Source organism: Rhizophagus irregularis, chromosome 4, assembly GCF_026210795.1.
Source record: "Rhizophagus irregularis chromosome 4, complete sequence".
Taxonomy (NCBI): Eukaryota; Fungi; Glomeromycota; class Glomeromycetes; order Glomerales; family Glomeraceae; genus Rhizophagus; species Rhizophagus irregularis.
This window is the reverse complement of record NC_089432.1, coordinates 3,735,473-3,754,230: the sequence shown is the minus strand read 5'-3', so window position 1 is coordinate 3,754,230 and position 18,758 is coordinate 3,735,473. Positions and strand designations below refer to the sequence as shown.

General features: G+C 25.8%; 4 protein-coding genes across 4 annotated transcripts; 2 read left to right on the top strand and 2 right to left on the bottom strand.

Moving 5' to 3' along the window:
* Positions 1–2,962: 2,962 nt before the first annotated feature.
* OCT59_024122 (uncharacterized protein) lies at positions 2,963–4,147 on the bottom strand (the record flags this gene model as incomplete). The annotated part of the gene is made up of 5 exons (XM_025315039.2): positions 2,963–3,045; positions 3,141–3,459; positions 3,540–3,709; positions 3,808–3,880; positions 3,959–4,147. 5 exons carry the CDS (start codon positions 4,145–4,147, stop codon positions 2,963–2,965), a joined length of 834 nt encoding a protein of 277 aa, XP_025183835.1.
* Positions 4,148–4,675: 528 nt separating this feature from the next.
* OCT59_024121 (uncharacterized protein) lies at positions 4,676–5,248 on the top strand (the record flags this gene model as incomplete). Its single annotated transcript, XM_066135195.1, has 3 exons — positions 4,676–4,739; positions 4,965–4,995; positions 5,089–5,248. 3 exons carry the CDS (start codon positions 4,676–4,678, stop codon positions 5,246–5,248), a joined length of 255 nt encoding a protein of 84 aa, XP_065991243.1.
* Positions 5,249–10,784: 5,536 nt separating this feature from the next.
* Positions 10,785–13,279, bottom strand: OCT59_024120 (uncharacterized protein). The gene is made up of 4 exons (XM_066135194.1): positions 12,919–13,279; positions 12,487–12,823; positions 12,054–12,399; positions 10,785–11,981 (listed from the first exon to the last, which is right to left on the bottom strand). Exons 2-4 carry the CDS (start codon positions 12,526–12,528, stop codon positions 11,008–11,010), a joined length of 1,362 nt encoding a protein of 453 aa, XP_065991242.1. The 5' UTR covers positions 12,529–12,823; positions 12,919–13,279; the 3' UTR covers positions 10,785–11,007.
* Positions 13,280–15,647: 2,368 nt separating this feature from the next.
* Positions 15,648–16,516, top strand: OCT59_024119 (uncharacterized protein; the record flags this gene model as incomplete). Its single annotated transcript, XM_066135193.1, has 7 exons — positions 15,648–15,655; positions 15,752–15,758; positions 15,816–15,836; positions 15,926–15,964; positions 16,209–16,283; positions 16,373–16,382; positions 16,467–16,516. The coding sequence occupies 7 exons, from the start codon at positions 15,648–15,650 to the stop codon at positions 16,514–16,516; spliced, it is 210 nt and encodes a 69-aa protein (XP_065991241.1).
* Positions 16,517–18,758: the final 2,242 nt, after the last annotated feature.

The following is an 18,758-nucleotide window of genomic DNA, read 5'->3' as shown; positions in this document are numbered from 1 at the left end:
ATGGTTGTTCCTTCAAAATCTTTTATATCACAAATTTGTATTCTATAAAATTACTAATACTGCAATCCATTTTTTATGACAAACGTAAAACCAGTTATTTTAATTGAAATCATCAAAAAAATATCTTTCTACTTTTTGCCAAACAATGTTGAAAAATAATACCTAAATCTCCATAGATCTATAGGACATAAATCTCAACAAGCATAATGACGATTCTTTAAAATTCTGGTAGAATATGTAAATATAGTGTCTGCCTGCCCCACCGATACAACATTTCTTCTGAAAGTCAACGATATTGAGAGGGAGAATAAAAATATCAACCTGTTATACTTAAGAAGTAAAACGACGTTAATTGTCGCTTTAAATTTTACTTTAACCTCTAGTTGATGTTTGACCCTGTTGTTACATCAATCACATCATCACAATTTTACGCCTTGTAATACACAGTATTTAATTACCTCTCATTTATCACAATTTTAATTAAAATATATAATTAAATCAAATTTAAAAAAGCAAGACTTCCCCAAAGTAAGTACAGTATATCACGGACCATAGTACCCGGGTATCTCAAATTTTAGGGGGTTGATTGACGCTATTTATTTAGGGGTGTAAAGGGTTTTAAAAACTTGTAGGATATCCAAAAAATAATAACAAAAGAAAATGGAGATTTTTTTTTTCATAAAAAGAGGGGGTTACTATACATACTATACATGGGTACGATGACTCGTGATATATGGTAATTACGTAACAGTAAATACAAAATTAAAATCATTTTTATTAAAATATTTAAAATATTAACTTTTTTTGGTTTTTTTTTTTTTGCGAATTTCAAATTTTATTGATTTTAATTTTTCGACTTTTTTCCCCAACTTTGAACTGCAAATCATTTTGGGGTAAATGGTTGTAGTATTATGATGGCGTTTTTTGTCCTACGGAACCAATTTTGGAAATTACTCAAACTCGAGAACTGGGGCAAATTCCAATTTTGGGACAAACAATTGTCAATCTGTTTTTTAGATCTTCAAAATGTAAATGTGTGACATTCCATTATCGGTAGTTGAAGAGAATGGGGTAACTTTAGTACAAAATTTATTTTATTGATGCTGAAAATCAAAAAATTTCTGATGCAAATTTGCAAATTTATTTTCGTACAATATCAATGTACAGTATATATTTACTACTAATTGAAATGGCCATATTTGAAATCATTTTACATCACACAAATATAATCTCTGATTCCTTCCTTAAGCAAATAGAACCGCAAGTGATCCTCGTTATCCGACAGAGAGGGAGTTTACCCAACATTTTTTGACCTACATTAAAAAATTAATGTACAGTAGGTCAAAAATGCTGGGTAAACTTCTTATCTGTCGAACCGGCGAAACTCTATAACTCTTTTTAACGAAAAATATTAAATTTCTGTCTCTGAAAAAAAAAATGATTTTTGACTTAATTATACTTATAATGGTTTCTTATAAACTGAAAAATTTTATGAGAAAATTCTTATATTTATTTTAAATAATCGTAATCGTTTAAAAATTTACTATGTATTTGTTATTTTTTCATGAAACATAATTTTTCCAATCCTTAACTTTGTTTTTTTATCCTTTTGATAAAATATTAATTTAAAAATATCCATTATTAACTTATATTATTATTATACAGGGCGTATTATATACACTGTAGAAATAAATGTTTTCGATTATGAATAGTTATAAAATTATAAAGTTCCTGACATCGAAATTTCAATAATCGATAAGAAACTCTAAACAAAACACTTTTTTTTTGTTCTTTTTTATTTCACGCTTGGCCTCATTTAAAAAAAAAAGAACTTCATAATGCCTTTGAACATCATTTCTAATTAAACGAAAGTATCTACGCAAACTAATGTAAAATAATTGGTTTAAATTTTTAATTTGGTATAAAAGTTTCGAAACAAACAAAAAAAATCTTCCAAATTCTTTAAATCAAAGTATATATGTGTATTTATCGTGGAACTTATTTTTTGATAATTTTTTTATGACGAAATCACTACTTCAAATCACCATCACGGCTTTAATAATTCTTTAGGGATATAAACAACGACTTTTAACTTTTAGTAAAAAAAAATTATCTAATATTATTTATATTATATTAAACCATGTATATATTGACCGGAATAACCGAATAACCACAGCGAAATAAATCATGATATTCGAATCATATATTATCTTGTTAGAATAATCATAAATTTTGATTATTTAACATAGAGGTCAGTTTATTTATAAGCGACAACTAATGTAATTAATATAAACGAGAGATATTTAAGATTGTCTTTAATAGTCGTATAAATTCATAAAAAAACTAACAATACAAATTGTAATATAAGTTTTAAATTCCATTATATTTATTATATTTACAAGTTATATATAGACTAGTCATAGCATATTTTACTTTAACGATATGTTGCCATCTCCAGAAGATACTTTTTTAAAAATATTTTTTTTTTAGAAAAAAAAAATATTTTTAATTAAACACTTAAAACCAGGTATTCAATATTCTCACGAAAAAAAAAGTCATGATGACATGATCATGGTAATAAAATAATAATTGGAATATTTATTGGCAATTTGGCATAATAAAGAAACCTACTTCAAACTACTATCGTCCGATTTGATCTTAAAAATCACGTGACAAACTCCAAGAATCCCAATATTTACCGAGATGCATAATAGAACGGCTTAATAAAGATAAAACAATTCTCTTCTTATAAACTGGAAATTTCTTCATGGATTATGGATAATTATCAACGCTTTCTTAATGTCGATATGTTTTATTTTATTATAATATTAATTGATGAATCTTACATACGGAATATTCATTATTTAACAATTTGATTTTTATTTATTAAATTTAACTGTACATTATATATACATCACAATATATCATCTAAAGCATTATTAAAAGGTTATAATTCTATTAATTAGCTCTGTCGCCCACCCATCAAAATTCGTTTAGCAACGTCACTCATGGAAGGTCGTTTATCTGGTTCATCGTCCCAACATTCTAAATACAGTAAATAAATAAATATATATCATTAGTAAAAATTAAATATAAGAATAAAATATTATTATTATTATTATTATTATTATTATATTTACCGGTATAAAGTTCAGAGTAATAAGTGGGAGTATTAGGTATTACTTCTTCTCTAACACCACTTATTATTTGTATGACCAATTCAACGGAACAATCATCACCGAATGGTGGTTTCCCACTTGATATTTCCCATAATAGAACTCCAACACTATACACATCACTCTTCTTATCAAGTTGAGATGTTACATTTACTTTAAACATCTTGGGATCCGTGTAAGGGAAAATGGAGGAATCAGGTTGAAATTCTTTGATTTTTTTATTCACCTTATTAAAAAACTTTAGTTTCACCGTATTCTGATGAACCAATATAGTGTTGGGATTCTATTATAAAAAAAGTTAATAAATAGTAAAAATATAAATTATTTTTTTCACTATAAATAATAATATTAGTTTTAAATTACCAAATAACCATGCACAATTTCTTCATCATGTAAGTCTGATACGACGGAAACTAATTGAATCGCTAAATGGTGTTTATCTTCCCAAGTTAATCCTTCAAATTTTGCTTTCAGATATTGGCGAAGGGTACCACTGTCAGCATATTCCATCACCAAATAACAACGTTCATTTTCTGATCAAAAGAAAGAAAGAATAAAAAAATAAATATATATAATCATATTTTTTACAAAAAAGAAACTTTTTTTTTAAGATAATTATTTCGGTTTATACCTGGTTCAAAATTTACAACTCCATAAAACTTTAAGACGTTTATATGGGCATTAAATTTACGTCTTGTTTCAAGCTAAAAAAAAAATAAATAAATTTTAGAATTTTAGTTTATTTTTTTTAAAATATTATAATACATATTAAACATAATTACATCTTTAATAAGATCTTTGACGATAATATCATTAGTATTAACACATTTTAACATATAAGATCTGGTCCCCGAATTTTTATTTGCATAATAAGCCTTTCCAAGATTCCCGTCACCAAGTTCTTTATCATTGTGAAATTCGTTAATGTCAAAACATTTAATATTCTTTTCATTAACCCACTCGTGAAACATAGTTTATGTATATATATATATATATATCACGTATTAATAATTTACGTAAGAAGTTACAGAAAATATCTAGAATAAAAGAGAAAAAATCTCAAAAAAGCACATACCGGCAGGCTGCATATTATACGCACCAAGTTTGAATACATAATCATCACGTTATACATATTGATCGGCAACATACTTTTAAAAAAAAAAAAAATTTTACAAAAAATGCAAAGCTCTCACGAACCCTAATTCTGAAAATAACATATTTTGGTAGAATCAATCTAATCTAAGATGAAGTTTTGATAAGAAATATTCCATCAATTGAATCATAAATAATCATAAATAATCATAAATAATTACAAAAATTAATTATAATTCATTGATGGTCTTCCTGATAAAGAATTCATTTGAAAAAAAAATTAAAAGGAAACATAATGAATTTGGTTTAGTGCTTTATTTTCTCACACAAATCGAGGTATATCATTCGTGTTTTTTGCATAATTATAGTTACATAATTCTTATCAATAGATTACTCTATATGGAGAAATGGCTTTATCATCTCATCTTAAATCAGAAAATACTATTTATGATCTACCTATCTCATGCTCTAGTTCGGGAACTTTCTATGCAGATTTTACCAAAAGCTTTTTCTTTAAAAAAAAAAAGAAAGAAAGAAAAAATTATTATACGATGATTATCTAATTATTTATGAAAGAAAACCAACGTGAAAAAAGCATGATTTCCTTGATTTGATCAAAGAAAATTTCAGTGACTATTGGTACATTACATTAGGTCCAACACTACCTCATTAATCATATCGTGATTTTTGAAATAGGTGTTGTATCACGGGAACTAGTTTTACCCAGGTAAGAATTGTTCGCACACACAAAGTTTCTTTAATAGTAGTTCACGCAATGGGATAATAGCTTACATTATGCTTACATTATCGTTCGTTTTAGCAATCTAAGTTGTGGGAAATTCCAAATACAAATTTGGGTGATAAGACACCCAACTAAAATTGGCAGTGAAAACGAAACTATACAGTACATTTCGTCTATTTTACCGGTAAAAACTCGACATTTCCATAGGACCGCAACTAAAGAATTGATGGATCACTAAGGCAAACAACAAAAGCGTTTGTGAAATTCTCATGCAACGAAAAGCGAATCGTGACATCATTTAACTTTAATAACTAAAACTGCTGCGCTATCAATGGTATGATTTACAGAAAAATTAATGGTTGTTAAGGAGGGACTAACAAGTAACAACTTATATTCTAATATTTCCTTCTTGAATAGTTTCCGTTACGTAATCAATGTGCAGTTATTCTACGGAACTACATGCACGCCATTTTTTTATTTATATCAAAGATTTGATTTGAATGTCTGGGATAATAAGGGGTAGTTTATAGAATTTGTATAAGGATGTGGTCTATACGATTTCCGTATTCGGGATGAGAAGCTTTACGTGTGACGCATACTTAAAGTTTAGAATCTAATATAGGTATATTTAATCATTAATCTTGTTCTGATTTCTGAACTGATTAATGAATCTTATTTCAAGTTAATTAATCATTTTTGAAATTATTTTTTATTTATTTATTTATTTTTTTTATAGCAATTATATATTTACCTGTCGTACGAGAATGTCATTGGTTAGTATAATTTCGAAATACATTTATTTTTACCGAATTGTTGAAAATATTTGATGGGCATGATATAGCTGATAGGCTAATTGATGTGTTTACTGTTATTCCCAGGCTATTAAACAACGGAACTTGATCGCTGATCAAATTACTCGCAAAAGGGGTAATTGATTTGCGATCATAACAAAGCGAGGAAATTACAATTTCAATTAAGAGTGACATGTATAGTATCAAGGTTTATACCATCATATCACGGAGATGATGATTTGGTATAGTTAATACTCTCAATATCTCTAACATTCTTTACATTCCTAATTTTATACTCTCAAATCTCATTATTATTCTACCCTTTATGTTGTAAATACAATGATTATATTTTATTTCAATAAATTAAATTGATCCAATGAATTGAAGGATATACAATTATGCGTGATGTTAAATCATATGCTCAATTACATAATAAATATATGAATATGGTTTATCATATATTATCATAGAGTAATCAATTATTTATTTTTTGATCTTGAGATATTTGCAATGATAAAAAAGATAAATAAATTTAAGTTATTTTAAGTAGATTTTTTAAATTAAAATTAATGTTCATTTAGTCTTTTTTGGGTAAGGGTGTAAGGGATGTTTTAAGGAGTTATATTTTTGGATCATGAGAAAGAAATATTTTATGGTATACATTTTCAATAAGGTTAAAAAGGGGGGGATATCAAATTGATTATTTATAGATAATTTGAATGATATACTAGGCAGTATAATTCCATTTTGGAATTTGGATACATGAGGGAAATATAATGAACGGAACATTCTTCTTAAATGTCAATTTTTATTTGAATAAATCATTAATTTTTCTAAACTAAATCAAAATTGCATTAAAAGAAAAATCTGAAAGTTAAAATTTATAAAAATAGAATTATAGATTCTTGATGGTTATGATAAAATATATTTTTTTTTTCAAATTTGGCCTTTGATGTAAATTTTTTTTAAGAATTCTTGAGAATTAATTTTTTATTACAAACATTACAAACTATATCCTCTAGAAAGACTTTTTTTTTTTGATGAATCATCTCCTTTTGTTAATAAGCATTTTATCATCCTGATTATATATAAGTCTAGTGATTAAAAAAATTAACATTAAAATTTTTTGATCGCATATTTGATCGCATATTTGTTCTATATTTGTTCTATCATACTTGATTATTCTTACAGTTAACTCGCAAAGCTCGCCTGATAGTTAAAATAACCCAAACTCGTTATACTTTTATAACAAAGAATTTGTTTATATCATCAAAGATTCGTTATAAAGTAGGATGACTATAATTTGATGGAGGGATAATTGAAGGTAGAAGGACAGAATAGGTAGATGATTCATGATGGTAAATGGTATAATACCTTCTAAATTCTTTTTTTCTATGATTTTGGAGGTGGATTCAACTATAACTTTAATTTAACACAACTATAACTTAATATAACACATTGTAACCCTATTTTTATAATTTCCCGCAACGTATAGGTCAACGGATCTGCGTAATAAGGTGCCTGTACCCAAAAAAACAACAATGCACAATGCAGAATCTGTAATTAATTTTAAAAAAAAAAATCAGAAAATCAAAGGCGTAATAACTCTACGTACAATATAGTTAATTGAAAACGGAGAACAACTGAACAAGACCTACCTATTCAATGAATTAAAAATCGCATTAATTGAAATCCTAAAAATAAATGCGTTTCCAACAATTTTTAAAATTTGATCGCTAATATTTTTATAATGCAATGAATAAATTTTGAATGATCTTATTAATTCCAACTCTTGTGAATTCTAATTACTCTAACACTTGAGCAGAATTTTTTTTTTTAAAAAAAAAAAAAAATTACTTAACATATATTGTAAAAAAAAGCAATAAAAACCGCCATAGAGTTTTTGGCAAACAATTTCTCTCACCTCTCACAGGGTCTTGTTACTCTTGTATTCCATTTCAAAAGAATATAATTTGCTTGTTTAAGATTTTCAACAAAGAGAATATAATTATTAAAAATGTATATTAAAAAAGGGGGGAAATCTCTCCGAAAATCCTCATCGTATACAAAAGTTTTACAAAGATTGTTTTAAAACCAACAACAAAATAAATAATAATAATAATAATAATAATAATAATAATAATAATTAATAATCAAAAAGATAAGGTCTACTAAATAAGAAGAAATGAATATTCAGTAATTTACCTAACTTGTGAAATTTGATGAGGAGAACACTTTTTTTGTTAGATGATCATGTAGTACAAACTTGTGGAGAATGGATTTAAATCGAACTAACCGAAATAGTAAATATGTGTGGGGTATTACTATATTGACATACGAAAAACGATATTACAGTATGAATGACGCTATTCTCCTATTCGTTTAATTATAATGACATTTTTGTGAATTATCACTTTATATTCCGGTTAATTGTATTTGGCCAGTCATTGTAATAAACTAAGAAGTAAGAACTAAGAACTTCCAAATTAAATTAATTACATTTTTGGGTTTTATACGTTTTTGATTTTATACGTTTTTTTTTTTTGATTTTAAAACGTTTTTGGTTTTAAATCAAATTAAATTAAAATCCAAAATCAGCTGATGAACAAAAACCGTTAAAACTGGTTCACCTCTTTCACCTATTACATCTCATTCCCCTCAAAAATAATATACTTAAATAATGTAAATAATGTACTAATTATTCTAAATTATTGAAATTCTGGATTCTGTTTTTCAAATTATGAATTTTCTTTTTCTGATTTACAAACATTTAATTTAACAAATTTTCGTCTTATACAAAATTAAAAATATTATTATTATATAATTTCGGGATGAATAATAACATCTAAATTGATTTTAAAATTAAATAATCAATTATTATTCGTTTTTACCGATGGAATTTTATTTTTTCTAATTTAGCATCTTATTCAAAATATATATACAGGTGATTTTATAAAGGGAAGATAAGGTAGATCAAATTTCGGCGAAATTAGGGTACAAACCAAAAAAAAAAAAACACTATAAAAAAAGCCCATATTATTTTTTAATTTAAGATTATCACGGAATGATCAAATAAAGAAATATGATCCGATTGCACAATGTGATATAAATTACATCGCGCGTAATACGGATAAGATCTGTAATCTATAAATAAACGTTCGTTTCTTCGTTTTTTTTTTTTTTCCAACAAATAATATTTTTTTTTTTTTTTTTTTTTTTTTTTTTTTTTTTTTTTTTTTTTTTTTTCATCATCTTAAAAGAAATAAACAAAATTAGAAGAATGTCACTTACAGAAGATTGTATTAGAGAAATCTTGGAATATCTTTCAAATGATAAAAAATCATTATATTCATGTTTACTTACAAACAGATTATTTTTTCGATTTATTGTACCAATATTATGGAGAGATCCATGGATAAATATTAATTTGGAAAGTGTTAATTTAAGAGAACAAATGTACTGGAATTTTATTGGAAGAACGATATCAAAATGTTTTTCACAAGAAATCAAACAATTTCCAATTCTTTTAAAAAATCATAAACAAAATTATTTATTACAACAACAACCATTATTTGATTATATATTATATATTCAAGTAATTTCAGCAGGAGCAATTAATAATTTAACCAAAAATATATTTGAAGATAATAATAATGAACAAATTGAACAAAAAATTAATAAACAATTTTGGACATTTTTTATGAAAAGATGTTTAAAAATCAAATCACTTGATATGCCAAATTTTAATCTTCTTTTATATCCTGAATCAAAAAAATTCTTTTCAACAATTTCTACTTTAAAAATTTTTTCATCTTATCCAAAAGATTTAATTCTTGAATTATCAAAAAAAATTCATACATTAAATCGTATTGTATTATGTTTAGATAATACAATAGAAAATTCTAATGATGATAATAATATTAATAATTTAATTCTTTCACAAAAAAATTTAAGAGAATTAAAATTTATACATAATACAAGACAAATATTTCCTTTTAACAAAGATTCTATTAATTATCTTTCAAAATCTTTAAAAATTCTTGAACTTTGTAGTTGTGATTATTTACCTATTCAAAAAATTTCACCTTTTATTAATTTAATTGAATTAAAAATTTGTTTTCGTATTTTATATGATGATGAAAATTTTAATATAAATTTTAATCAAATTTCTTTACCAAATCTTGAAATTCTTTCTTTAATAAATGTTAGAGAAAAGGATTTATCAACTTTCACTAATTTAATAGAAACTACACAAGGTTCTCTTAAAATTCTTAATATTTTACTTAAAACAAGATCTTCAACTTCTTTATCATCTTTTTCAATTTTATCTTATCTTCAAACAATTAAAATGATATGTCCAAATATTGAAGTTTTACCTATATGGTTAATTTCTGGTATTCCTTTAAAAGAATTTGAAGATTTATTAAAATCTTGTAAAAAATTAAGAAAAATTATTATTCATGCTATAATACCACTTAATAAGACGGTAGCAAAATCAATTTTATATTTATTAGCTACAAAATCTTCTTCTAATTATTTAAATAATATTCATTTAATTGGTAGTTGGAATTTTTCTAATTTAGATCAAGAAATTTTTGATTTATGGAAAGAAAAGAAAAGAAAACCTTTGGAACTTATTTTAAATAATAATAATATTCATTCAAATTATATTATTAAATTTTTAGTAACAAATGGTAATAGGAATGTATATAGATATAAATGTAATACTTGTTTTAGAGTATTTTGTCGAATGGAACATGTTAATCGTCATATTAGAATTCATTTTAGACATTGTTTACACAAATGTTGGAATGATTGCGAAACCTCAATATTGAATTATTAATTAGTTGTTTAAAATTTAATTTAATTTTTAGTTTGTCAGTTTCATCGTACAAAGTGGGAGCGTAAGGAAGTAATGTAATTCGTAATCCGTAATTCGTAATTCGTAATTCGTAATTCGTAATTCGTAATTCGTAATTCTACAAGTATTACAAGTATTTACCAACGTGTCATGTATTTTATATAATAGACTTTTTAACTCCTCTTTATAATTAATATATGTAAATGTAACAAAAACTTTTTAAGAATTGAAGGAATTTTTTATTTAATTTTTAATTATTATTAACATTTATAATTTTCTATAATATAATAATAATAATAATATATAATATATAAAATAAATTATTTGATGAACCAGCTCTAATTTTTATGGAATCCCCATCAGAATCATTATCGCACTATTTTTACAACCTTGTTCACCCAAATTTTTAAGGTCTTCGAGAACACTGGGATTTTGGCTTAAAATTTTCAAATTCCTGTGGGCAACATCATCCCCAAGGTCGGCTGCTTCTTTAAACCAGATAATCGCCCGTGCCAAGTTCTCTTTATTTTCATCGCTATCTTGAAATAACATTTCACCCAGATTATTAGCAGATTTGGAATCTCCTAATTTTGCCGCCTTGGTGTATAACTCTTCCGCTTTCTTAAGATTAATCATAGTTCCAAGTCCATTTTCATTGCAATATCCCAATGCATTTATTGCTTCTACATATTCTCCTTCCGCCGCTTTTTCGAGAAACTTAATAGCATTTTCGTAATCTTTCAAACCAAGATATTTATTTGCAAGATTATACATTGCCATAAGATTTCCATTTTCTGCAGCTATTTTATACCAATAAATAGCATCTTGATCTCGTTTAAGGCGCTTATAAAGATAGCCTATCTTAACCTGCCCCATGGCAATATTTTTCTTGGCCAAGAATTCGAAATATTCAAAAGCTGAGTTCTCGTTTTTTTCAACCCCATGTCCATTTTGATAACAAAGTCCAACATAATATAATGCTAATGTGTGGTTTAATTCTGATGTAAATAAATTGAACGCTTTCTCGTAAGAAGCGTCTACTCCGATTCCATAATAATATAAATACCCTAATAAAAAAATAGAATCTGAATTTGGCTGATTATTTAATAGCCAATTATAGAGAGCTTTTGGTTCAATTTGATTATCATTAAAATAATTAAGAACGTACGCATCAAACCTCTTCCCCTTCCCGAGGTTTGTAATTAAATATATATTATAAATTATATTACTTATTAAATTACATTTCATAATAATTTTTTTTAATTCCTCCGCAACTTTTATCATAGTTGGTCGTTTATTTGGTTCACCATCCCAACATTCTAATAAAAAAATTACACACATTAAGTAAAATATCAATAAATTTAAAACAATGATCGTGATTAAAATCTTACCTTGATAAAGGTCATAATAATCTTTAGGGGTACCAGGAACTATGTTCTCTCTCTGGCCTTGATAGATTTTCAGTGCTAAAAAATTGCTATTTAATTTGTAAGGCCCGTCTTTTTGGAGAAAGTTAAGAGGTGGTTTTCCACTTGATATCTCCCATAATAGCACGCCAACACTATATACATCGCTTTTTTCATCTATCGGGTACTTTTGGTCAGCTAATCTTTTTGGTTCAATATAAGGAACCAAATCAATTGATTCCTTAATCGACATAGCTTCCCTAAGCTTTCTCGACAACCCAAGATCGGCCAACTTGATATTACCCCGATGGACCAATACATTACCGGAGTGCTAATTAAAATAAATAATTTTAATTTATAAGTAAGTAAATTATAAAAAGTTAATTAACAATTAAATAATAGTTGAATAAATAATTACCAAATCACGATGCACAATTCCTTCATAATGTAAGTATGACATAACGTTAGTCAGTTGGTATGCCAATTGGAATTTATCTTTCCAAGTGAGTTTATTAAAGTTATCTCCCAAATATTGTTTGAGAGAACCACAGTCGGCATAATCCACTACTAACAAATATTTCTTAATACCTGAACCTAAATTAAAAAAAAAAGAAAAAAATGTTAATTATTTATTTTAATTAAAATTTTTTTTATGATAATAGCAGATTAATTTATACTTTACCTGAGCACGCCTCACTTACGCCATAGAAGTTGATTATATTATCATGAAAATCAACTTTACGATGAAGTTTAAGCTAATTTTTAATAATAAAATAAATTATTAGTCCAAGAGTATTCTAACCTACGGGCCAAAAGGTTTAGCAAATACTAATTAATTATTAAATATTACCTCATTAACAAGTTCCTTAACAGTGGTGTCATTAATATAAAAAAGATTTTTTAACCCGAAAATTTGCCTCCAATTTTTCCAATTAGCGCGATAAGTAGTCCCAACATTATCGCAAGTACCAACCGATTCAATATTCTTGAACTCCTCGAATTTATAATATTCAAGATACTTATTCGAAATAGCTTCTTCAATCCAATTAACGCATTCATAGTTAGAAGAAGAAGACATGTTTTTTATTAGAAAATGTAAAAAATGGTATATATGAAAATTTTAAAAAAATGTGAACCACAGTGTCGGTTTTTAAATATAGGATTATTCGGTTGGTACTTTATTTTATTTTTATTTTTTTATTTTTTTTAACGAAAAAAAGAAAAGGGAAAATTTTTGAAAACTTTTTTTCTATCTATTTATAATAAAATTATTGATAAGACATTATTCCCATGTATGAATTTTGTACCACAAATTCAAAGGTCACGATAATATTCTTAATTTTTTGATGCATATCGATCATATGTGATTATGAACAAAACTTCTTTTCTCACGCCAACACTGAATTAGAAAATAATCAATTTCCATATATTGGAACTAAAAAATGACAAAAAAACGTTATTCATTCAAGTTGAATTTTATTTGCCGTACAACAAACACTGGGTACGACTTACAACAACGAACCAATGAAACGTAGAAATTTCTTTGTTAAAGAATCTTAATCAAAAAAAGACAAATTGAAATTAAAATTTATAATCATATTAAAAAATAAAATGATAAAGTTTGATAAAATGAAATAGTAGATCATACCCATTGTTAACGGATGTGATGATTTGCCGATAATCATAACGTTGCTCGGGTTGTCCTATCAGGATTTACTGCGAGTCTGCGACACGTTAGATGGATATTTCGACGCTCACTATACTTTTTACAAACTTTGATGATTTATTAAGGCACTCTTTAAAAAGAATTAATCTTTTAATTTTATTTCAAGTCAATTTTTTTTTTATTATGATGTAGTTAGTTCGGGTGTTCTTATTGTGATGCTCTGGTATTTGTTTTACTTTATTTGGTAATAAAAGAAATGTGAAACTCGGCTTTATTATATGCCGTACAAATGTAATTGTTATGCAGAGATTATCTTACGATTTTGTTTCACATGGATTGATTTATCGTTTCGTGGTTTTTTTTAGACATTTGTTGCGAGTAATCGATCAATTAAAAACAGGAGCAGAGAGCGAACTGCGAACGAGAAAGGAATAAATTTCGTGAAGAGACTGAAGAGACTTTGAAGATAAGCTCAACAGCACATCTAATGAACGAAAAAAATATTATCGCTGATCATTGTGATGGGAACAAATGGTAAAACGGTAAAAAATCAAATTTTAATTAACGTTTCATCACAGGATGTTTATCTTGATGAATTGAATTGAAACCGGTAATCTTTTTATTTTTGTGGCACCATTTTTTTCTTTGTTTTTTTTCTGATTGAAAATAATTTATCCAAAAGTGTTTTTAGTATTGGGGAATTGGGGAGCCTCATTTCTATAACAGTGCGATTCTTTAAAGAATATTTTCTTTTCGCAACACACATTTTGTAATTTATATTATCAATTTGCGTTATCTGTTATTGCATTTATAAAGAATTTTCTTTTTTATTCTTTATTAATAGCTTCAATATATTTTATTTAATATAAATAATAATATTTTAGTAATTAGATTAAATAACAACAAAGAAAAAGTAATCGGAATAATCGGAGATGAATAATGAAAATGAAACCGCAAAATTAATTGATTTGTTTATAGATTTTTATTTATATATTTATTATCGCGTACGATCCGGTTAGCGATTTAATCTTCAATGAGACCAAAAATGGTACTTTAAAATATGACTGGTTGTTTTAAATTTCTTATAATACTATTTTTTATTTTTTCATTGATATTAGTCTAGCTAAATTATGGTAAATTTTTTTTCTAATTTTTTTTTTCTTTTTAATAGGAAAGGTTGGATGTTCATTATCATTGAAAGATATGCAATAAACAAGTTTTTAAACGCCGTCGTAACCAAACTTTAAAAAAATTTTTTTTTTTTTCTCTTTAAAACATGAATTAGTAATCTTTTTGTTATCTTCTCAAATTATTTTGCAAATTACGTTATCGAAGTATATTTGGTCCAAAATTTCAGGGTCCGCGAGAGTACAGTAATAGAGATGTTGTAAGAACTTTGATTATTACTATTCATGGTTTATAGTGTGATGATAATAAATATGAATTTATAAATTGTTAAAATGATGAAATTTTTGGAAATATTATTATACTACTGCAGGTCTTCTGATCAGGACAACTTTTTGACCTACATTATCTATTCGATCAAAATACAGTCACACTAACCAAATGTTCAATAAATATAGTATGTTACTCAGATTTTAGTGATCAAGTGATCCAAGTGACCAGGATCCAGGAATCATTTTTTTTTTAAAAAAAAAAAAATTTAAAAAAAAATCTTTCGTTTTATTTTTCGTACATTTAAAACTTTCCCACGTATATCTAATTTAGGGTTGCAGACATAAGAACATGAAATAACATAAGTCATATAGGTTAATTCGGTAGTTAATATGTCGTTCACCTTTGACTTGATAAATGTCTGCAACTCTAAATTATTCTTTACTTCTTACATTGCAATTCAAGAAAAAATTCGCAAGAATTTGGTATTAAAAATACCTACAATATATTACGTTAGCATGATAAGGTACAGTATATTTCACCATATTGTTTGTGCCTTTTTTTGAATGAACTCTTTGACTGAAACCTTGACTAAAAATCATTTTTTTTTATAATTTATTAGATTAAACGTCATTATGAGCGTTGATTATTGTGAGCGTTAATTCTGTTTAACCTCTTTTTATGAGATTAAAAATTTTTATGTAAAGGTACAAATTATTTTGTAATAATAAGTTATTATTATAAAGATTTGATGAATTTCAACTAATAAAATTTTCTCATTATTATTATATTTCAGAAAATCCAAATGATACAATTGAAAAATTACTTATTAGCAGTGGGATATGCTGACGGTGGTTTTCTTTATAAATATTTAAAGGATAATTTTAACGATCTTTTTTGTAAAAATAAATATAATTTAACATTACGAGCTTACTCACGCTATATCAATTTAAAGAATTTTTTTCATCGTGATTTGGGTAATTATTCATTAAATAATTGTTGAAATTAATTATTTTAAATTTGTATTTATTTATATTATTTTTATTTATTTTTTTACTTTTTTATTTTTTTTTTAATAGCACTCCAGTTCAAGTCGGGTGATTGATTTTCAGAGAATTGAAGAAGCGTCTATGGTTTCATTTTATTTATTCAGTGTAATTCCTTACATTGACCTAAAAAAAAATTTCCTAAACATACCGTTTAAAGAAAAGAATAATGCTACCTTTTCATGATGGTAGTTTAGTTGTGTGATGGTAAATAATATTTGAATTTTAGTTCTAGTTATTACTTTGATTAATTAATAGTCTACTAAAATATTCTCTCCATTCTCTCCTTAGATATTCAATCATCTATGTGCGAAGTTACTATAATCAAGTTGAGAAACTAAGAGTCAGAAGAATTCTTGTGGCAAATGTAGATTTTGTCGCTATTGCGATATAAAGTATAATATATATATATATTGCCCTAAAGATTCCTCAACATATAAAGAATTCTTGCTTTAGATGTTGGGAAACGATATCTCTGAAAATTTATCGACAACAAAAATGGTCAAATCATAACAATCTTTGACTATGCTACATACAAAAATTCATTCTTATTACTCTTCCTTAATTTATCATTTAATTCCTATTACTTCCTTTAACCAAATTTTAAAAAATTTCATTCATTTATAAATTAGAATTAGAAATGTCGAACAATAGTTATAAAACCATATATTATTTACTATTACTCGTAATTATTAAAGTTTATTTTTGTCCGGTGGAGGGGGATTTTAATTTTATAAATACTTTTCCTGCAGATACTAGTCATAAGTTCTTATAAAATTATTGGCTTTATAATGAACTTGTCACCTGATAGCATCACCTGGTAGCATCACCTGATTATTTCACCTTATTGAATATTTCTTTTTGTTATAATTGAGCATATATTGGAACAATATTATACTTGTAAATTTTATTATTATGAGTATGAAAAAGGTTGTGAATAATAATAGCGTTTTAGATTTATAGAGTTCATCGAACGAAAGATTTCGAAATATTGATGATATAGTTCAGATTAATTGTTGTGTCTAAGATATATTTAATCTTCCAAAAAAAGTATTTAAATTTTATTTTTAAAATATTTATGAAGATAGCCACCATCAGCATATTCCATTACTAGTAAATCATTTCGATTTTCTGAAAAATAAAAGTTTTTATTATTTTGAAATATGTTAATGTTTTTTGTGTGATAAAGTAATATTTAATAAAGTACATAGATTAAACGCAACGCAATAAAGATAATGGGATGCATTCAATTCATTCCACCGATAAACGTTTCGTCGACAGGAATCATCTATATGGTAATTTTTATAAAATTAAATATAAATTTTTTTTTTTAACATATATTAAAAATAATAACTTTTTTTTTTAATATTGTCCTAATTTAGTAATTATTAATATGTAACCTCAAACAAAATATTAGAAAAAAAATTAAAAGGTGATTGACAGTGGAGTAATTGTTAACCAGGCCCAAAGTAAGTTTAATACTCGTTACATATATTATTTATTGTTCCGGTTTTTTCCAATTTTTTTTAAATAGTAAAGTCATTAAATATTTAAATATTTAAATATAATTATTTAATAACAAAACGGATCTTCTCCTGATAGTTATATACTGTATATACATACACATGAATAAAGATACAATTTTGATTCGAAGAAAACGCGTATTTCATTTCGATCCTTAAAAAAAAAAAGGTATGAAATCGAAAGTAAATGTATAAGAATAAAATCGTCCTTCTTCTAAAAATAACTTTTTGTAAAAAAAATAATAATAATCGGTCTTAAATACTTAAAACAAACAACAATAAATAAATATAAATGATCAGATTTTATCCCAATTTTTTTTCCATCGATCATCTTATATTTTTATTATATACTTTAAAAAGAAAATATTGATTTCTAAAAAAGTAAAGTCTTATCAGAATTGTTAAAATTTTATCGTTAAATGATAGCACATGAAAATTGATATGAGCCATAAATTTAACTTTAAAACGACACATGAGAGAAATACTCCAAAGAATCAATTCAACGGGATGATAGCCAAATCAGTCAACCTAATTCAATTGTTTTTTTAGTTGACAATGATTTTTAGTTGACAATGATAAAAGTATAAGGACTGCTTGATTTATTCTGCCAACTTCTTTCATCATACTAATATTTAATATCATTATAAAACCAAAGCAAAGACCTTCTTAAGGATCGTTTACTTGAACAAAATCCATCTTAAGAAGGAAAAAAAACTTGCCAGAGTCCGTTTAAATAATGGAGAAGTTATAGATCTCTAGGACCTCATTCAATCACGCCGGCTCAGCCAATAATGATTTTACCTAGCTATTAAAATTTATCACTCTCATGCTGGTCAACATAGTGGAAGCTTAGGAAAGTGCCTCCAAATATATCCACCGTTTGTGGATGAATTGGAGATAGATGTGCGAGGACAATTGACTGACGTTATAACGTATCTGGAAAGGAAGAATAATGCAACATTCAATATTGAAGTAGGAGACGGCAGCACTGATATAATACGCAATCCCAACCCAACTAGGGTATATACTGTACAACTCCACAATATTAATTAATTTAGGT